Source organism: Symphalangus syndactylus, chromosome 3 (genome assembly GCF_028878055.3).
Source record: "Symphalangus syndactylus isolate Jambi chromosome 3, NHGRI_mSymSyn1-v2.1_pri, whole genome shotgun sequence".
Lineage (NCBI taxonomy): Eukaryota > Metazoa > Chordata > Mammalia > Primates > Hylobatidae > Symphalangus > Symphalangus syndactylus.
The window spans coordinates 79,788,509-79,812,568 of NC_072425.2; the positions used below are offsets into that span (position 1 = coordinate 79,788,509).

The 24,060-nt window shown below is 43.5% G+C and overlaps 1 protein-coding gene across 10 annotated transcripts in view; it reads right to left on the reverse strand.

Moving 5' to 3' along the window:
* The window catches only part of MOB3B (MOB kinase activator 3B), a 200,761-nt gene that overhangs the window by 19,446 nt on the left and 157,255 nt on the right, over positions 1–24,060 (reverse strand). For all 10 annotated transcript variants that reach the window (XM_063637028.1, XM_055272370.2, XM_063637032.1 and 7 more), the window contains one exon: positions 9,604–9,806. In XM_063637028.1, coding sequence (XP_063493098.1) covers positions 9,604–9,806 — 203 coding nt within the window. The remainder of the gene's footprint in view (positions 1–9,603; positions 9,807–24,060) is intronic.

Sequence of the window (24,060 nt, forward strand, 5' to 3'; positions counted from 1 at the left end):
TCATTCAAATCCCAAGTTAATACTCGCTTGACATTTTTGGAGCCAAAGAATCTAATCTTATCTGGCCGGGAAATTTAAACTAGTCTAGACCACACATAGCAGCCAAAATTTGGCAGGCTTATATATGGGCATCAAGCCATACTATTTACATTTTCATGTAAATGCTCATGAACTGATGAATTAATCCCTGCTGTGACTGACATCCTGCAGCAATTTCCAACACTGCAGAGAACATTAAAAAAATAAAAAAGTACAATTACTATTTGGTGTCTCAGATCAACAGCTCCCCTAAGATACTGAGCAGCTTCCTGAGATGGAGGTTCTGATGGGAAATCTAGGGAGAAATGTCGAGCAGAAGGTACTGAGTTTTATTTATTCCTATCAATAAAGTAGGAAAGAAGTGGCTTAGCAAAGAGAAGCAACCATACTAGGGGGCTTCAACAATGAACTGAAATGCCTCATGTGGCAGCATGGAGACAATGTGAACACATCTGGCAGCTATTTGTGGAGGGAGTGGTTGTTAATAGTGGATTATAAAAAGTAGCTCTTGAAGGTAGAGCCTCTGGCTCAGTGGTGTCTGAGAGAATGTCCCACAATGATGCAAATGTTCAGTATCTGTGATATCCAATACAATAGCCACTACACACATGTGGCTTTTGAACACTTAACATGTGGCTAGTAAGGCTAAGAAACTAATTTTTAATTTAACATTAATCTAAGTAGTCACAAGTGGTTGGAAAAGCCTTTTCAAGTATAAGGTTTGATTTTTCTGATTAGAAAAGTGACACATGTTTGTGACAGAAAACTTAGCCCCAAAAAGTATATAACAACATGATATAAACTTAGCCCCAAAAAAGCATTATCTATAATAATACCAAGAGAGAACCACTGTTGGCACTTTTTGCTCTATTTCCTTTATCATCTACGGACATATGATTAGTGATTTTCCAGTACAGTTTTGTATCCTGCTTTTATTACTGAAGATTATATGCTAGCAATTTTCCCATGAGAGATATCTTCAACTATAATTTATCATATTTTAGGCCCTTGAAATAAATCAGACCATATCTCATCTCCGACCAAATTAAAAACAAAGAGAAACCCTAAAACAGAAATGAACCACCCAACATCCTATAAACTAGAAGCAAAAGTTCTCTAGACATCAACAAGGGATGAATAAATAGGACTGGCAGAGACATGTGGCTATTTTTGCCACATCCCCAGTTACCCAGCATAAGGCAATTCATTGGAAGTAATCATGTTTCTTTGCTATTTTTCCAATTGACGCTTTAGAATACATCTGCCAAGTCTCCTAAAATGATCTCTGGTAGGCTCTCCCACTAATCTCTGAGCCTTTGCATTATCCTGAACAACCACCAACAGCCGATGCCACCCTGGACACACATATACTTGTCATCTGAACTGGCAAAGCCCCATGAATGCACACTCCAGCTACTCTTGGCAACATGTACACCCCCTCTGCCCCTCTGCTGCCATGGTGGGCTTTTATTTATTTATTTTTTTTTTTAAGACAAAGTCTCGCTGTTGTGCCCCAGGCTGGAGTGCGATGGCATGATCTCGGCTCACTGCAACCTCTGCCTCCTAGGTTCAAGAAATTCTCCTGCCTCAGCCTCCCAAGTAGCTGGGATTATGGGCACCAGACACCACGCCTGGCTAATTTTTGTATTTTTAGTAGAGATGGGGTTTCACCATGTTGGCCAGGCTGGTCTGGAACTCCTGACCTCAGGTGATCCGCCTGCCTCGGCCTCTCAAAGTGTTGGGATTACAGGCATGAGCCCCCACGCCCGGCACACGGTGGGCTTTAATCCATGAAGGGCTCTCTAAGCAAAGAGAAACGGTTGTCTTGGATGAAAGATGACAGGGCTGCTGACACATCATGTCAGTAGTAATCCCAGTAGGTCAGTAATCTCAGTAGGTCAGGCTGGGAGGATTCTAGGGATGATCTCTTTTACAGATGGGGAAACTGAGGCTCAGAGCCATTACATGCCTTGCCCTATGTGGTAACTAATGTGGTAGGATAATAGTGGAAATGCCATTGTAGGCCAAACTGTCAGCTTCACAGGCTGCAGCTCTTTCTTCTATGATGGCTGAGTCCATGTCAAGCCATCTGGCTGAAGGCCAAGGAACCCGCCTGACAAGAAGCAACCCAGAGGCCTCTGTACAGATGATGTTTCAAAAGAAAAGGTCCTTTCAAAAGCCCCACAATGGCTCTTCATTGCTGGCTATTTTAGGGAGTAGCTCTGGCTCATGCGAGAGGTTCTGCTTCTTTTCACAGTCCTGACTTGATCTTACCATTGCAGGCCAACTGTGGCTACTGCACTCACCCAAGCAGCTCTGAGAGAAGTGTACGTGTGGCCTGGCTACCTCTTAGGGCAACACGAGGTCAGTGTACTCTGGGGCCTGGATAGGCTTGTGGCTGGGCCTTTATGAGACAAGGCTTTCCAAATCTTTGGTCCTCAAATTGTTCTAAAAAGCACCCATTTTTAGAGGATAGTTTTGGTGGTAGAGCCTACCATAAATCTCAATCATTAGCCAAGAGGCCCCTACACATTGGGGGTGGGGCGTGCACTTTGGTGTGACAAAATGGCAGTCATAAGGGATGGACAGGAATGTGGTTCAGATGTTGAGAAACTGCCTATCACATCTGCTGGAAATAATAGTAACAAGTCTGGCCAGGTACCATCTGTAATCCCAGCACTTTGGGAGGTCAAGGCAGAAGGATCACTTGAGCTCAGGAGTTCCAGACCATCCTGGGAAACATAGTGAGACCCTGTCTCTACAAAAAATTTAAAAATTAGCTAGGTGTGGTGACATGTGTTTGTAGCCCCAGCCACTTAGGAGGCTGAGGTGGGAGGATCACTTGAGCCCAGGAGGCTAGAGGATGCAGTGAGCCATGATCACACCAGCCTGGGTGACAGAATGAGACGCTGTCTCAAAAAAAAAAAAAAAAAAAAAAAAAAGGAACAAGTGTGAGGAGATGAAATAATATATGTCAAGAGGAATTAATAGATTATCTGGAACTGAAGAAATGAAGTTATTAATTGTTTCTTGAAAATGCTTATGTGTCATGCACATGGTAAGAATTGCACGAAGGGGTGCCTGTCATACGATGACGTGGGAGGATGAGGAGCGACAATGAACAGGACTGCATTTCCTGTGTGTGTGTGAAGCTCTCGCATATGAAGTTTCACTTCCTTCCCACCTCCCTCTCCATGAGGCAGTGATGGCTGTGTGGTTTGAGGCCAGGGTGGAGGCATGAGAAAAATAGAAAAATCTAGAGACACATCACATCACAAAGATGAGCAGTGCTGCCCAGAGTGTGTTCCATGGATCACGACACCTCTAAGATGTCAATGAGTGACAGCAAAAGAAAAAAGTCCAGTAGCCAAATGCAGTTAAATTGGGCAGGCTACACAAAATTGAACAAGTTTCTTTACTGGATACCCTCTCAAAGCCTTTGATTTGCTATTGTACACTGTAAATCTTCAAGGGTGGAGATGATGTAGTATTTTGTAAACTCAATTGACCACAGAAGGAAGTCTGTTTTCACTGACCATCACTCGGGACTGGCATTTTGAGGAGCTCTCTTGGCAAACACTGATCTTCAAATTTTTCTCCTGTTTGCTCTACTTCCCCACCCCACTGAGCTAACTCCCAATCCTAGAGGAGAAGAGATGAAGTGCTAAAAATGGTAATTTTCACATTTGAGGGTAATTGTCATCTAGGGTCTTTCCCCTCAATGTGTGGTCTGGGAACCAGCAGCATCGATATCATCTGGGAGCCAAATGGACATTCTCGAGTCTCCTCCTCTCAGATGTACTGAATCAGAATTTGCATTTCAGCAAGATCCCCCAGTGATTCACATGCACATTAAAGTTTGAGATGCAGACTGAGGGTGCTTGGTACTGGGCACTCATCTTAATAATTCTGATTTAGTGTATCTAGGGTGAGGCCCAAGAATGTACTTACAAAGTATTTCCTCCAGGAGATTCTGATGCAGGTGTGTGTGTGTGGACTCCTGAGAAACCCCTATGATCCAAGCACCCTGCTATAAGGTAACAGAACAGCTCTGTGGTAACATTTGTTTTCACAGCAGCACCTCTACAAGGTAGGTGACGGTAGAATCACCTTCATTGTTAGAAACAAGAAAATGGAGCCTTGGAGAGAGAATGAGAAGGTCCTGGACCAAGGTCACCCAGGGGTTAGCAGGTGCATTAGGGTGAACAAGTCCCCTCCTGTCTGTCCTCCCCACCTCACCAATCTCTGTCCTCCCCCTGCCCTAATCAGCTCTTCATTCACAACTACTGCATTGCTAACAGCCCTCTCTGAGTCTGCTTTTGTTTTCAGTGAAAGGCCAACAAAACACCGCGGGCTATTTGTGCTTGCTAATGATAATTCTGATTAGCTTAATTCTGTCAGCTGACTCCCTGGCAGCCAAGGGCCAACAGCAGCCTGCTTATTCAATCAGGGCCTGGCCCGTTTTCTAATTATCCGCATCATTTGGGCTGTTTCCTCCAACAGGGAACTTGCTTGAGTTCAAGTTATCTTCAGCTGTTGCATTTACATGAGCAATGGATGATCTGTCACGTCTGTGTCTGTGTCAGTGTGCCAGGCTCCCCCTCCCTGCTGGAGACCAAGTGAAATGGCATGTGTTTGCCTGGGTTCCCAGGCTGCCGGCCATAGCAGCTGAACGCAGGTCCCAATGGGAGCCATGAGGCAAGCTCTGGGGGTGGATGGATGTGCTGGTCTTCACCAGGCTAGCCAGGGTGACCTCTTCTCAGCTTCTGAATTCCAAACTGTATTCCTACTCAGAGACCTGATAGGGTGACCAACCATCCTAGTTTGACAGAGACCAAGAGTTTTCCCAGGACATGAGAATTTCACTGCTAAAACAGGGAGGGTTGGTTACCCTTTGCCTGACACACCAGGGCACAAAAGCAGTGTGAGAGGATTCAAGATTTCCTGGGTGATCTATCTGGAATTAGGAACAGAGAATGACTAGGAGTTGAGGCCTCGTCTTTCTCTGAGAGGCCTAAAGCTTATTATGCATTCCTGCTCTCTGTCTTATTTTGCTTTTAATGTCTATTGCTAATCTGATAGGATGAAGCATTATTCCCGACGTGGAAATGGGTAAGTAGAGGTCTGCAGGCATGTTCTGAGATAAGGGGCATATTGAGGAGAGTGACCAGTGTGTAATCCCTTTGAATGGAGGTGCATCATCCTTAAAGTACTCTCCCCAATTCAAAAACATATTAAGCTTTATTAGGTACTAGGAACCCTAAGCAATGCAGGAATATGTCCTTTATATTCCCAGCCCTCAAAGAGTTGACAATCCCATGGGAGTGATTGATACAAATACAATTAACTACATTTGCTAGGAGTCTACCTAGGGAATCAATCACTAAGACAGAAAAGAGGTCATGGGAGCTAGGGAAGAGAGAATTCAGGAACATCCACTAACTACAGCCCAGCTACTGTTACAGTCATTGTCTCACTTAGCTAACATTTATTAAGCACTTGCCATGTGACTAACCCATTTAATTTTTATAACTCTTATTATTATACCCATTCTATGAATGAGGAAAATGAAGCTTTGAAAAGACACATATCTTGCTCAAGGTTGCACGTTAGTAAATGCAGGGTCCAGGGTTGGAACCCACAAGAATCTAAGACTTTTCTTAGGCACTGTATGATACTGACTCTCCTACCCCAGTAGGGTGCTGGATGGATCCTCAACACAACCTGTGTGATAGATACTCAGTCCACATGAGACAAAAGCAACCAGAGACGTGTGGCTGTGCATGGTGGAGGCAAGGCAGAGGGAAACATGAGGCGGTGGCGGGGGGTCTCGGAGTTCCATACTGTGGAATCCCAAGTCATGACACCAAGAATGTCCCACTGGTGGCGTGGGAACTCTGGGAATGCCGATGTTCGAAGGGAAACTGGCTGGACAAATGCTGCCCTTCTGGCCCCAGCTGCATTCAATTCTAAAGAATGTACAACTAGAATGTGAAGCCAAATGCCTGACTCCTTCATCATCCTTTGAGGGTCAAAAATGGGTGACATTTATTATTTTATATTTTTCAGACTGTATTGTAAATTTCTTGAGAGCATAGTTTTTTTTCTTTCTTTTTTTTCTTTTTTTGAGACAGAGTCTCACTCTGTCACCCAGGCTGGAGTGCAGTGGCGTGATCTTGGCTCACTGCAAGCTCCACCTCCCAGGTTCACGCCATTCTCCTGCCTCAGCCTCCCGAGTAGCTGGGACTACAGGCACCCGCCACCACGCCTGGCTAATTTTTTTTTGTATTTTTAGTAGAGATGGGGTTTCACCATGTTAGCCAGGATGGTCTCGAGCTCCTGACCTCGTGATCCGCCTGCCTCAAGAGCATAGATTTTTTATGCACATAGAATATCTGAGCAACTTGAGTTGCATGTATAGAGTATCAATATATGCAAATCAAACAAAAACGTGTTGACTTGAGATGTTATGCCTGATTGGAATATGTGCATTGCAACAGTATTAGCAGTTAGGTATCCTAGCACTGTTAACTGTTGAAATGGTCATTTCAGCAATAGCAATCCACGAGCCATAAACAATCTACTCTTAATGGACACTGCATGTGCTAAGTATCCAGAGCCTGATATTATATGATTAGCCTCAGAAACATTCTTAATATCTATTTCTGTTCCTTTATAGGTTTTGGTTAGTGTAAAACAAATATATATGTTCAGACAATTAAGCATTTAAAAAGTATGAATATTTACGAGCATTAAAATGAATTTCCCTATAATTACAATTAACACATAAATGTAGGAAGTATACTATTGCAAGCAAGATTTAAAGAAATATAAACTTCTGGGGAATAAAACCTGGTACCTTTGTTGCTCAATTAAACTGTTAAAAATGTCTGGTTAACCTAATTTTCTCCCAGGCCCCCAAAGAGGCTCTTGTCTAGGATATTGACATGTTTGAGGCCATTCTGTGACTCTGAGACTTCAAGTTAGTTCCTGGCACTGCCTTGGAGCCCTTTCTTCAATTATAGAAAATAACTGAGTTTTCTGACAGCAAAGAAAGCCTTTCTCTACTTGATAACTTACACACAGCTTTTTCCTACAATGTTGTCTTTATGCTTTCAGGCATAAAGGAGAAATTGACTTTCAGTTCTGTCCTGGTGTTTCTGATCCCTTAGCTCAGTGAAACCAAAAGTGTGAGTGCTTCCACAGCCTCTTCCTTCTTGTGAGCCTTTGAAGAAGTTATTTTCCATTGACCTGAACATAACTACAGAAGACAACTGAACTGAAACCATCCAGGAGATTGCAGTGGTTTCTTCTGGCTCTTCATTTACATGGCCCTTGTCCATCTTTCCTCTCTGTCCTTGACATTTTCTGAAATTAGCTTCATCAGCTGTTTCTAGTCTTAACTCCCTTGAGCTGTTTGCACAACCTTATCTTTCCATTGTGGCTGTTTACCCAAAACAGCCTTTATAAAACTCAGCCATCAATGAATTGTAGCTTCTTTCCATACTATTTGTCCAATTGCATTCAGAGACAACTCGGTTCCTGTCTCTGAGAGCCTTCTAGAAATCTCTTGTGAAAGAAAATGAAGAAAATAGGCTCTTTTTAAAGTAAAGATGTGAGCCATCTCAAGTGTAACCCAAAAAGTCTTGCTTTGTTCCAGGACTACTGAGTAATAAAAAAAAAAAAAAAAAAAAAAAAAAAAAAAAAAAATTTGCCATATATTCTCATAGCAGAATAATAAATTTCAAGGTGAAAAACACTAAAGGTGACATGTGAAATTCACCATCTTCTTTGCCAGGTACAGGTACTGTACTGTATTAAACATATCTTTTATTTTTTGTGTTTTGATTCTCTAACATCAAACGGGCCTTGTTGATCCTGGAGGGACTGCCCCTCGCAGAGCTAGCCAATTCCTAGTGATAGTAAACAATTTGCCCTCAAGCTGTTTACACAACAACCAATACGAACCAATCCTGCAGAGCCTGCACCCCAAATACCTCCTCCATCAGGGTCTCACACTAAACACCCCAGGCCCAGGTGTCAGATAACTAGGAATAACCCCTAGGCTCCAGAGGTTATTCAAATTGTCCAGCCCTAAACCTGCTTACCCTGTCTGGCCTGTTTCTTCCCATGAAAACCACGGTGAAGGTTCTTGCTCATGCCTTCTCTGCTCCCTCGGTCTCCGGACTAACCCTGGTGCTTTCCCATGTGCTCTCTTGTGGCGTGGCGTGGCTCTTTCTCTTGGGATGAGTATAACAAATTCTCTTTTCAATGACAGTCATCTGATTTACCATAGCTAAATAATAATAAAACCTGGCCAGGAGTGGTGGCTCACACCTGTAATCCCAGCACTTTGGGAGAACAAGAGTGGAGAATTGCTTGAAGCCAGGAGTTTGAGACAAGCCTAGTCAACATAGTGAGATCCCATCGCTACAAAAAAAAAAAAAAATAGCCATGCCAGCCTATAGTCCCAGCTACTTGGGAGGCTGAGGTGGGAGGAGTGCTTGAACCCAGGAGTTGAAGGTGAGCTATGGTGAGCTATGATCTTGCCATCGCACTCCAGACTGGGAGACAGAGTGAGACCCTGTCTCGAAGAAAAAAGAAAAATAATAAAACCTGTGTTTTAAAATAGGTACATAAAGAGAAAGGGATACAGGGTGGCAAAAGAGGACAGCCTGGCCCTAGTACTCTGGTCGTTCAAATGAACTTGGATGAAATGGAGTTGCTCGGTCAGTTATATTTAGCAAAACAGTCGCCTTGTATTATATGGGGTATAATATAGTACTCAATAGAGTCACTATAAAAAGCTTTGATCAAAGTGTCCACAGTGAGATGTTGCATGTCACAAAAGGTGATGAGGTTTTTAGGGGTCCTTGACTTCTGAAGCACAGATTGAGTGCCACTGGAAAGACAGCTTTTGAAGAAAATAAAAGTAGTCCCCATTCACCTGAACAATAACACTAAGGATTTAATCATATCAAATGTTCTCTATTCTAATATATCTCAATGAAACTGCATCATAGAAAACTCAGTGTGAAAAGCAAAGTCCCTATGAGACTGTATCCTTATTTAGGGCTTAACTTCTGTCACTACCTCTGGAGTAAAAGCTGCCCAAAGGCAGTTTTACCTGACTGTATGCCTAGCAGCTGGAACACAGTAGGTGCTAAATATTTATTTACTGACTGAAGAAATGTTTCTGATAATCTTTGATTAACAGAGTGAGAGATAATATAAGATACCAAAGATGCCCATTTAAGGAATTCAATAAGTGGAAGAATGACTTTGGAGCTGAGAATTAAAGCTACTCCCTCTGATCCAAACTATTATATTCCCACAACATTCTGCCACCTCTTGGAGGGTAATCTCGGACATTTATTTGGTAACAGTGGACATCTTGGCATCTCCTGGCTGTTGGTTGACCACTAAACCCCATTCAATTCTGCAGCCCTCAGGCTAACAGCTAGCCATCAGTGAGCTTTTTCCAGGGATCGACAATGCGCTCTGACAAATGGCCGAGCTCCTGGGGTGACTTGGATACCACCATTATTTCATGGTGCCACTTACCAAAGGCTCTAGCTCCTTGCGGTCTATGAGGTTCATCTCTGTGACAAAGTAATAGAAGTGTTTGTAGCAGGTGTTGACATGGGCCTCTGCACCCATCACAATGACCCGGTCGAAGTGGTGGATATAGACGTGGACGAAGACCCGGAAAAGGCGGCACAGGATCTTCTTGCAGATCTGAAGGAAGTTCTTTGGGAAGGGAACACCTAGAGAAGAAAAAAGGAAGAAAGAATGAAACCATGATGGGATAGATCCTTTTCCTCTTTCCTCTAATATGAAAACTGTCTGAGGGCAATGCTACAGGGAGACTGGCACCCGTCACAGGAGTCATAGGCAGTGTGTGTGTGTTGGGTAGGTTGGTAGCAAACTAGAAAGCACCTTCCACCTCCCCATCAAAGGGAGCACTTGCTGTGACTACAGCCAACAGTGGCCATATAGGGATGGAGGCCCAGTGTTGTTAGACCTTCTAATTTTTCAAGATAATTCAGAAATTTAGAGTTATACGTGGACCTGCTGCATTTTTTAAACATTAGCAATTAACTTGAAGTTTTAAAAAGTACCATGAGTCAAAATAAAACATCTCTATAAGTTACACTGGGCCTGCAAGCTACCAGTCTGCAAAGCTTCTCCTTAGGTATACGTTTCTGAGGTGGGCAAATTCAATAACTTTCATAGATACTTTGCATCACAGATTCCCCCTTCGTCTCTTTGAGGAAGGTAAGAGTTGGGTGGAGATCTTGTTTTTCGTAACACAGAAAGGGTGAGTGGTCATCGAAGTCACTCAGATTTCCCATCTGATGACCACTACTCCCTGCTCGGTCAAAGCAACAAATTGCGGGATCGCAAGCCCACTTCCTTTCTCCATCTCAAACACTGCTTAAGCTGTTTTGTTATTTGCACTGTCCTTAAGTGGTGACATGTTGTAATGGGTTCCTAAGCTAAACAGACATTGTTTGAATTCTTACTCTGCTCCCCTTCCAGCTGTATGACTGTGGGCAAGTTGTTTGACTTTTGGTTTCTCGTCCATAAAAGAGTGGTCATAAGGTCTTCCTTAAATGGCTGGGAGGGTATTAATGTAAGATCCTCCTACAGTGCCTAGAACATAGTGAGAGCTTATTAAATTGATAATGTCCTCCCTTTTCTCTGCAAGGTAAGGTCTGTTGTTATAAGGAAAAGAATTACCAGGCCAGATGCGGTGGCTCACACCTGTAATTCCAGCACTTTGAGAGGCTGAGGCAGGCAGATTGCCTGAGGTCAGGAGTTCGAGACCAGTCTGGCCAACATGGTGAAACACTATCTCTACTAAAAATACAAAAAATTAGCTGGGCCTGTGGCATGCACCTGTAATCCCATCTACTCAGGAGGCTGAGCCAGGGGAATTGTTTGAACCTGGGAGGTGGAGGTTGCAGTGAGCCAAGATCGTGCCACTGCACCCCAGCCTGGGTGACAGAGTGAGACTCCGTCTCAAACAAACAAACAAACAAAAAAACCAACAACAACAAAAGAATTACCCTTGTCAAAGAAAGGTAGAAATGACCACTAGCCTTTCAGCAAAATTATAGAACTATGCACAGCACATGCCCCAAGTCCCCAGGAAGCCTGGAGTTTTGCTGTCCTTTCCTCCACAGAAACCTAGCAGCAGCTGTCTGGTGAGACACTGTAATGGGATCACCTGGGACCCCAGGGCAGGAAGAGAAGGAACATGTCTGGCAGGCGGCAGTGACAAGATCTGCTTCCCTTGGGTCCCAGCGCTGATACTGGCTTTTCTTTGAAACAAAGTGGCAACATATCAAATGAACCCAGGGAGAAGTTCTGGCACTGCTTGGGAGCTGACTGCCTGGGCAACAGATGCTGGGGTTTGGGGTTGAGGGTGCGGTAGAGCCGAGGAGAAGGTGGAGGGCAGCCGCGCACAGAGTTTATGGGCTGCTTTCTCAGTGGAGAGGGGCCTGCAGAACCGCTGCTGCCACACTGCGGGCGGGTCTGGAGTCTTTGAAGCCTGAGTCCTAGAAGTGATGGAATTCCCTCTAAGATAGGTATGTTTCCTTCACAAGGGGAGTCCTGTAACCCACCTGGTGACAATGCCAGGAGGTCGACATATGTTGTCTTCACAATGTATCTGTGGAATAGGTTTTATTATTCCTATTAATGTTTCACAGATAAATAGCACTGAAGCTCTTCAGCATGAATTCTGTTGCTAAAAAGTGGTAGGGCTGGGATTTGAACTAAGTCAGCCTGACTCTAAAATCCAAAAAATGGGTATCAGGGAGTACAACTCTCTCTCTCGCCAGGTTAGAGGAACCACTCGATTGTAAAGCACAGTGAGGCATCTAAAAGTTACTCTACAGTGGCACAGAAACATAAATAAGCAAAAGAAAGGGGATGGGGACAGAAGGCAGAGAAGGACAGAAAAATGTCCACAGCATCAGAAGCCACAACCAGAGGTGAGAAGAGGTCAGCTAACATACTCTGCTGCCTTCAACGAGAGTATGTTAGCTTTCTCTGCCCAGGCCTTAAGACCACAGACCTGGGATTAAAAGTAAAAGGTAGTATTTACTGAGCTCTTACTATGTTCTGGGAACTGCGCCAAGCCGATTATATAGATTAGCTAACTAAGCCCTCAGAACAGGCGTTAAATTATTTCCATCTCACAGATAAGGAAATAGATTTGGGACAATTAAGTAGCTGCCCAAGGTCACCCAGCAGGGAAATAGTAGAGGAGAGATTTGGTCAGTTAGTCTGACTCCACAGTCCACGAGCACTGCTCTGGGGCTCTGCACACACTTCCAGCTCTGAGGCCCTTCCTTTCTGGGCAGCTCAAAGTCCCTCAAGTATGCTCCCGCTTTTCCTCCCCTGGTTCCAGTCTCATGGAAGCTCACCAGATGCTGGGGGACACAGGGACTTTCAGCTGTGCCAGTTTATCTGTGTGGCCCTTATAGCCAGCCCCGCTACCCTCCACACTGACTACAGATAAGGCAAAGTTTTGGACACACTGCTGATGCTCATGGCAATTGCTGGCCCCCTTTAGACTGTTTCCAGGCGGCTCTGTTCCCCCCATCTCTGCCACTGCTCAGCTCAGAAATCTCAGCTGTGCCTTCCATTCCATACCTGGTCTCTGACTTGTCTCTGGCCTTGAAGGGGGTTTGCCTCTTGCCTATCCATTTTGGGCTATGGCTTTAGAGTAGTTGGTTTTGGAATCTGGAAGACCTAGTTTAAAATACTAACCCGACTTCTTACTAGCTACAGCTTATGTATCCTATGTAGCTAGTAAGTAGTAGGGCTAGGATTTTAAACTACGTCTTTCGTTTAAAATCCAGTCGAGTCTTCATCACTCAACTTTATCGTAAAACTAATACATAAATTTACTTTGTAGTGTTTTTATAACAGTATCTGCACTGTGCGTGGCACTCAATGGGAACTTTGGGAGTAAGTTCAACTTTCATCATTTCCCACCTGAACTCCTCGGGTAGGTAGGACTTCAGGCTCAGAATCTCTTGGCTCTGGCTGCTAAGTCAGGCCCCACTCTTCCACCATTCCCTCCCTTGCATGTAGTTCATTCTTCAAAAGCAAAAGCTGCAAACGGTTCGAGTTGAGACGTGTTCAGCATGCACTGCAGTCACCCCAGGCCAACTCCAGACACTGCAAAGAGGCTAGGAGCCCTCAGGAGCCTAGGAAACCCCACTGGGTTCTCTGCTGAGTCAGAGACAAAATCCAGCTCACAGAGAGTGGGGCAAAGAACAGGAAAGCTACAAGCATTTGAAAAATTCTTACATTTATTGATGGTTCAGGGGCCAATTCTATAGTTTGTATACTATTTTCACCCTTTTCTCTTCTGCCTTACAGATGTCCAGATTTGTGTGTGTGTTTTAAATAAACCTTCTCAGAAGGTGGGACTTGGAAGAGGTTATCCCTTCAGATGGAGAAACCTCGATGTCTACCCCTTCTGCAGACTCTGGAACTTTCTCATTCTATGTAACTAGCCTCATGGCAGCAAGATAGAACAAGATGCAGCTTGCTGACCCACTCCCTTTCCTGGCAGGTTCCACAGGGCCAGTTCATGAAAACTGATTGATTTGAGGTGGTTTTCTTTCTTCATAGTGCTGCAAAGAAGTATCCAATCTCCATTCAATAACTAAAAGACAAGGGAATTCCAAATGAGGGCTGATCTGTGTATGTGCAATGTCATTTAATCCCAGTGACACCCTGAGTAGTGGAATTATTATTTCAGGTTTTTTGTTTTTTTTGTTTGTTTTTGTGTTTTTTTGAGATGGAGTCTCACACTTTCACCCAGTGCAGTGGCAGGATCACGGCTCACTGCAAGCTCCACCTCCCAGGTTCACGCCATTCTCCTGCCTCAGCCTCCAAAGTAGCTGGGACTACAGGCGCCCGCCACCACGCCTGGCTAATTTTTTGTATTTTTAGTAGAGACAGGGTTTCACCATGTTAGCCAGGATGGTCTCCATCTCCTGACCTCGTGATCTGCCTCCCAAAGTGCTGGGATTATAGGCGTGATCCACCATGCCCGGCCCAGTTTTTTTTTTTTTTTTAAATGGAAACTGAGGCTTAGCTCAGTTAAATCATTTGCTCCAGGCCACAAGGGTGAAGGGAGATAGAGATTTGGCTTCAAAACTCAGGCTGTTTCTTCAGCATCCTATAGGTTCTATGGTGTCAGGGAAGGTGAGGGACAAAAATACCATTTGATTTTAATTTATTCTTTTTTAAGGACAGGGTTTTACTCTGCCACCCAGGCTGGAGTGCAGTGTCACAATCACAGCTCGCTGCAGCCTCAGCTTCCTGGGCCCAAGCAATCCTCCTGCCTCAGCCTTCCAAGTAGCTGAGAATACAGGCATGCGCCACCATGCCTGGCTAACTTCTGTAAATGTTTTTGTAGAGACAAGGTCTCACTATGTTGCCCAGCCTGGTCTCAAGCTCCTGGGCTCAAGCGATCCTCCCACCTCAGCCTCTCAAAGTTCTGGGATTACACACGTGAGCTATCTTGTCCAGCCAATAACACCATTTGATGACCTGCATTTAGCTTGCTTGTGGAAGGACCTCAAAAAATGTTTGTTTTAAAAGAATCTAGTTCAGCAATTGGAAGAAGAAAGGCAACTGGATCACCTCAAACGGACACTTGGCTAGCTATAATGGCATCCTGGACCTGGGGAGCTGTGCATGGCTGGGTCTGAGCAAAGGGCAACCTGTGGTCTACATGGCACAAGTGACCCAACATCAGGACCATAACCAATGCCCTCCTTCTGCCTCATGAGTACATAAGACACGATAGACCCTCCACTTCAGTATTCCCCATTATGTGTTTTAAAAGTCACTATTCTTGAGAGATCCTTGGCTAAAAAGAGAGGATTCTGAGACCAAATATATTGGCAAAAATGCTGTTTTCATAGAGGTTTACGATGTACCCAAGCATAGTAAAGGATCTGAGAATTTCTGTAGCAAAAAGTCCTATTTAAATCTGGATTCCTCTTTGCTCATAATAGCTATTGATTTAAAACACAGAGTCTGTAATCAGATCTCCTAGGCTTCATTTCTACCTTTACCACTTATTCACAATGTAGCCACATGCAGATGATGTAGTGTCTCCAAGCCTCACTTTCCCCTTAAAGAATATATACCTTAAAGAAAAATAGGGATATATTAATGTTATTTGTAGCTTAGGTTGTTGTGCGGATTAATTATATAAACATCTAAAAGGTTTAGCTTACTGCCTTGCAGATAGTGAGTATTCTATTGTGAATTGTTAGTTTTAGTATCCAATTGACCAAATGGTCTTTGTAACACACTTTGGGATTAAATTCCTCCTGCCTATTTATTTTCAGGATAGCAGTCTTGGCATTAATACATCAATTCTGAACTTGCAAAAAACTTACAGTGCCAGGTACTAAATAAGCCCTGGAGTATAATCTACCTTGCATTATTTTCTACTAGTTTCTCAAACTTATGTCTTATATTGCTGTAAGTTCTCTGAACAAAGGGATTGTGTTATACTTTGATTCCACCTTTGAAAGCATCTGGCACAGGCAAGGCAGGGAATACTTCATCAATCAAAATTGAGTCAGAAAAGAGCAGTGGTCTTATTTAGTTAAGATGTGAATCCATCATCTCCTGTTTGGGGGAGGCAAAAAAAAAAAAAAAAAAAAAAAAAAAGAAAACCCACAGCAGAAAGGATAGCTTTTTGCCAAACTCTTGATATATATAGTCCTGGCATGGAAGGCTGCATGTTGCTTTCGGGGAGAAGAGAAAACTTTGCAATGAGGAACACTGTGATCCAGCCTAGGGTGTGGAAAGAAAAAAATCTGAAACTTTCTTTTTATCATTGAAACCTTCCTTCTTCTCTTTTCAATCTTTTTTTTTTTTCAGGTGGTGAGAGTTAATTTTCAGTCACTGTACTCAATTAGAAAATTAATGCCAGACAACATTAACCAGCAGTCCTAACTGAAATAGATTGTATATCTTAAGGGTTTAGAGTTAAATTTTGACTAGTCTTATAATAATCCAGACAAACCATCAGCAATAATCCCAGACTGTTAGATATGTGCCTGTACTGATGATATAGAAAACAATCTTTAATTACAAGATCTCTAAGTGATTTGTAATCAATAACTGAGTCTCAGAACATGCCCTTCCCTCTATCCTACCCTGAGCAACCACCAGTGGCTCTTAGCTTAAAAGCAGGAAAATTTCAGACTCCAAGAAGTTGGCCCACATTGAGAAAGTGTTCGGACTAGTGCTCCACAGAGAGGGGATGGATATCCAGGTGTCCAAGGATAACCCTGGGCCTGGATGGCCTTGGGTCATGTGATGTAGCTTAGTTTCTGCAAATGGACCGGTACTGAAATGGAGTTAATGAGCCTGAAACAGGGCCAGCTGAGCTCAAGTTTTAGAGTGCGCCGAGGCAACATGCCTAAGCAGAGGCCAGAATCCAAACCAATCACTAATACAAGTTCCTAGCAGGAGTCTGCTCACCAGTTAGACTCAAAGCAAGACTAGAGTGTTCTGAGCAATCAGGCTAAGGAGGAGGCAGGCCAGGGCGCTGGGGTGAGGGTGGAGAGTGAGGAGAGCGCAGGCCTGGAGTCTCTCTTGAAGGCCTGATGAGACAGCCTTGTAGCCCCGTCTCTGTTGCTTATGAAGCCTTGGTACTCAGTCAGAAACCCGCATCTGACAGAGGCCTGCTGAGTTTATGAATGTGTCTAACCACAACTTTCTGATCTCCAAGCCACATTCAGTGTGAGAGCTAAATCGAGTATGAAACATAATAATTTCTCTGGGGCCCCATGCAGATTTGCCTTTCATCTCTGACTTAGGAAATCTCCTTTCTCCCCAAGAAAATTTAATAAAAATTCCAGTAATTTCTGCGCTTCAACCCATTTTTCTTTCTTCCTCTTTCCCTCCTGCCCCTCCCTTCCACTGAGACCTCAAACATCTCATTCAATCCTTCCTTTTCAGTCACCTCTGAAAGGAAATAAGTTGCCTAAATGGCTTGTGTTACTTATTTTATCTTGTTATGGAGGCTAAAAAAGGAAAAAGTCCTTTAGAATATGCAGAAATGCTTTGGTTGATGAAGGTCCAGGAGATTGGAGGGTGGGGATGTGTGTTCTGAGCTGGCTGTTAATCATTCCTGTTTTCATCATTTTCCCTTTTCTTCGGAAAAGAAAGGCCAACACCTGGGAATGAGACTCTGATCTGTGATCGGTTCTGGGCTGAACCTGGGCTTTTGTGGTCTGAAGAGTAAGAACCAAAAAGTTGTCTCCGGGGATACTGGAGAACTGCCCCCAAACACCTCAAGTTCTGCAAACAACTGGCAGATAGCTCCCTTTATTGAGCACCTGGTTACTGCCACTTATTTCTTTAGAGCTTGGCTCAGCATCTCCCATCATCCACAGACCCAGCTTCCCTGGCATCTGCTATTCTGCTCCTGAAACTTTCCTGCACAGATCACACGTAGTAATTCCACATGTATCTGTGGGAGTCCCTGCTTCAGGTCTGTTACCTGCTCCAGACTGGCCACTCTATGAGAGCAGGGACGGTGTCCAGCCTCCTCACAAGTGTGTCCTTAGCGACGTCTCCTTAGTGGCTTGGCACTTGGAGCAGGGTGGGTATGGAATAAATACTTGCTGACTGTTGGAATGAGAGCTGAGCTCCTGTACCACCTGCATACCCTGAAACCAAAGCTCAAAGAGGTGAAAGGACAGACTTGGGCTTTACAGAGCTAGTTTGTGATGAAGAGGGATCTGAATTCAAGTCTGTCTCAGAGCCTATGTTCCTTCTATTCTGCCAGGAAGCTTTGTAGGGTTCTACAGCTCCTTTCATCTCATGCAAATACAATTGACACAACTGGGGAAACAAAACTTGTCAGAAGACAAGGTGCAAAAGGGTAGTTTGGCTTTTACTTTCCCAAATGCATGTGTCACTGGGGGTTTAGGACACTGGTGAAACGTCTGGCTCTGGCCTCAATCCTATTTATGATTCCAGCTGTGGGACTTCTGTGCTGCTTGCCCTTAAGCAACTTTGCTAACTGCCAAAAGCCTCTGTTTTCTTGTCTGAGGAATGGTGATAATAATACCTAGATCTTCATGAGACCGTGAGGACTGAATGAGAAGCACAGCGCCAGCAGGCACACAGAAGGCATCTGGCAAATGGCAGCCGATGTTACCAATGCTAGGAAGACAGCTCTTCTGAATCAACGCCAAGACAGGGGTGGCAGGAGGGCAAATGAAACAGGAAAGGTGAAGCTGCCTCTTCTCCAAAGGATAAACTCTTCTTGGAAAGTATACTTGGAAGACATGTGATATATTGGAAGAGCATGTGAACTGTCCAAGGAGCTTCCAAAGGACATATGATGAAACCTGATGTCCTGGCCAATCCTTTGGGACCCCTGATGGCATGTCAACAACAACCAGAAGTGCCCATGTTTCTCCTTGAAACTGTTACTCATGTCTGACGGCATTTGTGCTGTCCCTTCTGTCTTCAGAGTCCAGTAATAAGAGGGATGTGAAAATCCCTCTACAAGTCATAAAAACCACTCATTCTCAATAGTTCATGAATAAAAACAACATCCCACACACGTGGAAAAAGAAAACATACCTCCTCTGGCAGCGTGGCTGAGAACACACCATTTCCAAAATACTTGCAAAACAAGATGCAATCGGATCACAAGGCAAAAACAAAACAAAACAAAACTCATGAACAACACAGATGTTTCTTAATAATATATATCCTCCTCCTCTTAGCCTATTCTCTTGCCCCTTCATCCCCATCCATTCTCCTGCCTCCTGCTCTCTCTCTCTCTATATATATATCTATATATATACACATACATATACATATATATACACACACATACATATATACACACATACATATACAGAGAGGGAGAGAGAGAGAGAGAAGCTTCATGTTCTTGCTGATGCTGATGAAAATTCAGCTGCGAGGATTGATTCCTCCTAGCAGATGTTTTGTGTTATCTCAGTACGTTCCTCAAGAAAGTGTCTGTTCGTCATGCCAAGGAAAACAATCCTGTGTAGCAGGACTTTGTTCCTCTGCCTAAAAAAAGAGAAAAAAAAGTCCCCAAACGAGCTGACAGCTGCAAATGCTTAGAAATAAACTGGCTACTACTCTGTTTTCCAACTCCCTCCCTCTGCCCCTCCCCAGCCCCTTTGTGCTATCCTCCAGTCTGTTATCATGGTGGTTGGGCCAAAAGAAAGACAAACAGTGGTATGTGATTATATGTTCTCAAGAGAGTCTTAATTCTTTCAGACATGCCATGTGCTGGGCATAGGAAGTGCTGTTTCAGCCACCCCAAGGAGCAGCCATGAGTCCAGTGTGCCTGCTCGTCACACCTCCTCCTACCCCCCAGCGCCACTTCTGAGTTGCTCATCAGCATCCCCAGCTCCCAGATGGCTGCCTTTGTCCCCTGCCTTCCCAACATGGATGTGAAAAGAGCAGTAGATTAAGAAAGACCCAAGACAATCCATGAAAGATATTCACCGTGGATTGACAATAAAAGCCATTAGAAACAAACCCTAGACAGTGTAAACCCGACCAGTTTGCTGAAAATCAAATGGGACAAATGAGCCAGAGCTGAGAACAGGATGTTAATGCACTTCACTGGTTCTGGAAAGTCAGGCTAAGGTACCAGGAGTTTGATCAGGAATACAGGTCTAGGACTACCACACCTTCTGGTTTTTTTCCATGAGCCCCAACCAGAATTTGAAAGCCAGGTTCTTTGTCATGGATGTAATATTGTGAGTATCCTCACAAATAAAACTATTCTTTATTCCCCAGTAGAATCTTTCTTCCATTATGTGGAGGACAATTAACACCAAGTCTTGTCTTGAACAGTTGCTGATCTCTAAATTTCTCTTCAGCCCCACTGCCTCCTTCCTAGCTCACCTCCTGCCTCGTTTATGCAGCTCCCTTGTAACTGAGCTTCCTTTCTTTACTCCTGCATTTCTCCAATCTCCACTTGGCAAGTGAAGGACCTTCCCAATATGCAAATCTAACCAGGAAGCCTGTTTTTCTGCATAAAACTCTAAAGCAGCCTCCTACTGCTTCCAAGGTGAAATCAAAGCTATTTAACATGCAGGCAAGACCCTTTATGATTTCACACATGCAGTGGTCCACCATCATTTCTGGATTCTCCCAACTTGCATGTAATACTCCAGCCTTCTGAAGCTATGATCCTCTTGCTCACTTGCTTCTGGGCGTTGCTACATACTGGAGGGTTGGTAGCTGGAAACCTCTTCCTCAGCTTCTCCATTTTGCCTGACTAACTCCCATTTGTTATTCAAACCTCAACTAATTTATCACTTCCTCTAGAATGTCCTCCCTGCCCACCTCACCCTCAGTCTAGTTAGGCATAACATAACACCCGCTACTTCTTCCTTGACAATATTACCACATCATTTTTTAATTGTCCATTTTTTTTTTTTGGTCTCCCAGGAGACTGAAAATTGTGTAATGTCAGGGATCTTTCTTGTTCATAGTCATAGCCCTGGCATCGAATGCATAGCAGAACACAGTGGTTCTCCATATGTAATTATTGAATGCAACGGATTGAATGCTTATGCCCCCCTCAAATGCATGTGTTGAAATCCCAATCCCCAAGCTGATGGTACTAGGAGGTGGGGCCTTTGGGAGGTGATTAGGTCATGAAGGCAGACACCCCATGAATGGGATTAGTGACTTTAAAAAGGAGGGTCCTGGCTGGGTGCGGTCGCTCAGGCCTGTAATCCCAGCACTTTGGGAGGCTGAGGTGGGCGGATCACCTGAGGTCGAGAGTTCAAGACCAGCCTGACCAACATGGAGAAACCCCGTCTGTACTAAAAATACAAAATTAGCCGGGCATGGTGGTGCATGCTTGTAATCCCAGCTACTAGGGAGGCTGAGGCAGGAGAATCACTTGAACTTGGAAGGCGGAGGTTGCGGTGAGCCAATATTGTCCCATTGCCCTCCAGCCTGGGCAACGAGTGAAACTCCATCTCAAAAAAAAAAAAAAAAAAAAGACGGTGCTTTTTCTTTCTCCATGTGAGGTTATTATAGCAAAAACTGCCATCTATGAACCGGGAAGCAAGGCCTCACCAGACACTGAATCTGTCAGTGCCTTGATCTTGGACTTCCCAGCCTCCGGAACTGTGAGAAATAAACATTTGTTGTTTATAAGCCGCTCCGTTTGTGGTATTTTTGTTGTAGCAGCCTGAATGGACTAGGCCAGTGAATAAACAAATAACCATAGAAACCTGAGTGATGTGGGAGTGGTGAAAAGCTTCCCCTGCTTGGGTTCCCCTTACTTTTCCCAACTCCAAGCACTGGCCCTTGAGTCACAATCTGAAAACCACTGCTTGGTAGAAAGATCTCCATGGAATTGCTATAGGCCCATGTTTAACCAAGTCATGTCTAAGGTGGTAAGGCTACCGTGAACATTAATACACAGTTATCTCTTCACACCTTGCAGATCTGGGACAGAAATGCATCTATCAGATTTTTACTGATACCGAGGAAGAAGTATCTCCCTCTTCAAATTGTATTGTACATTTGCATTGATGTGGTTATTTTCATCTAAATAAAGTCAAACAGGTAGTTTTCCAGAGTGATTAAAGTTTGCAATAAGCCAGATTTGGTTGGCAAATCATGCTGAGATACATAATGGGAGGAGGTGGGGGCAAGGGAGAAGATAGCAATGTCATTGATTCTCTTTGTACAGTTGGGGGAACCCAGAAAGAACAACTGGAACCCAACTTGAGGGGGGCTTTGCAGAGCCAAAGGGAACAGTGACCCTTCTGAAATGAACCTGAGATAGGAATAAAACTGTTGGGGGATCTTCTCCAGACAAAAAGAATCTGAGGGAAAGATTGTGAGTGGATGCTGAGGGCTTTTTCCACCTGACACAGAGGGGTTAAGGCAGCACTGAGCAAGAAATGGTGAGTCATTGCATTTGCATGTAAGATCCGGTGAAGGTAAGTTGAAGGGATAGGGAAGAAACCAGAAATGTGACTCTAAAATCTTATCTCTGGGTCAAAGTCAAGCTAAATTCATGAACTAATTCAAGTAAATTATTTACTTGAATATGTCTTAAACAAGATATCACATATTCACATGCCTTCGGGGATTACAAAGGAACATGAATGAGTAAAGTAGGCTGGGTGTAATATGATTGGGAGTGGCGTGGTCTGTGCCAGCCTGGAGAGTGTATTATGCAGGAAAGGAACAAAGCCTTTCAGCCTTAGCTGATTGTTGGCCAGCAGGAATACAGATCTAGGACTGCCAGACCTTCTATTTATTTCAAGATAATCCAGAAATCTAGATTCTTATATGAAACCTCCCCGTGGTTAAATTTTAGTTAATTCAAGGACACTAAAAAATGTTCAAACATTGTATTTATTAACATTATTTAGCCTTATATAGTTCACTCAGCCTGGAAGTTGACTCTATAAGCTGACAGCTTAATTTTAAAAATTCAAATTTAAAAATTAAAAAAGAAGGAAAGAAAAACACTCTCATAGCACTGAGCACATGCAACATATGGATCTTGGTTTCCAACACCATTTTTTTAATAAAGGAATCAGGGCCCCTTGGAGAAAATGGCTGATTCTAGGACTGAGGCAGGAAATATAAAAGATGGCCTGGGACACCTTAGTGTCAGAAAGAAAGGAAGTGCTAATAAAAACACAATGACAGGGGCATAGGAGCCAACTTGAAAGAGCTCCAGAATGGCCCAAACTGGAACAATCTGAGCAGAAAAATAGATGGAGTAGTTTTGCATTATAACCTAAAGTATAAAATAAATATCTGTGAGTCCACACTGATATAAATAAACGGTTGGATAGTAAATAGGGAAAAGAAAAATCTCTTGTGTAGTGAGATTCCAAATATGTAAATAGCCCCTGTTCAAGGAGATGAATGAAGCTCTTGAGTATGGGCTATGCTTGGTGAGTTGCGTCCAAAGAGTACACTATAGGGGAGAGGTGGCTTTACAGTCAAGAAACTTGGCAAACATGACCTTGACCAAGTGATCAAGGTTAACATCAACAGTGATCAATCGTGTTCATAGAATATGGCTTTGATACGATAAGTCGTTTCACTTCTGTGGTCTCCCTCCCCATAACCCATAAGCCCTATCTAACCATAAAAAAAATCAGACAAACCAACACTGGAGAATGTTCTACAAAACATCTGACTGGTACTCCTCAAAACTGTCAAGTTCATCAAAACAAGGAAAGTCTGAAGAGCCTAAGGAGATGTGCTGACTAAATGTAATGTGGTATCCTCAATGGAACCCAGGAACAGAAAAAGGGCCCTAGGGGAAAACTGAATACTGTGTAGAGGTTAATAACAGTAGTGTTCATGTGTTAGTTCCTCAGCTGTGACAAATGTTTTGTGAGATGTTAGCAATATTGGAAACTGGGTGAGGGATATATGGAAACTCTGTACTATCTTTACAACTTTTAATAAACCAACTATTCTAAAGAAAATGTTTATTTATATTGAGTTTTTTTATATTTAAAAAACACTCTGTGGGTAAAAAATATTTGATTGGCTCCAGAGGCCATGAGTTTGTACGTTTTGATTCATGCACCAACATTTCTGTGTTTACTGTTATGCTCTGATCAGGACTGGCTACATAATTTGCAGAGCCCCTTGTTTAAAAATTATTAAGCACTTCAAGATGGCAACAGCAGAGTCTTAAACCAAGCATGGGGCCATTCTGAGTGCAGGTTTCATGCCTGTGAAGCTGGCCCTGCCTCTGACATGTGGTATGATCTGAACAGAGCTGTGGAGTCAGGAGTCATCCTTGCCAGATAAAACTCCCACTATACACCCTTTATTTGTTCATTAACTAATTTAATAGTTAATAATAGCAAATATTTATTTGTTTGCAGATGTGCTGGATACTAGGGATTCAGCAATAAGCAAAAGAGTTAAATTGAATAAGGTCATGTTATATCTAAG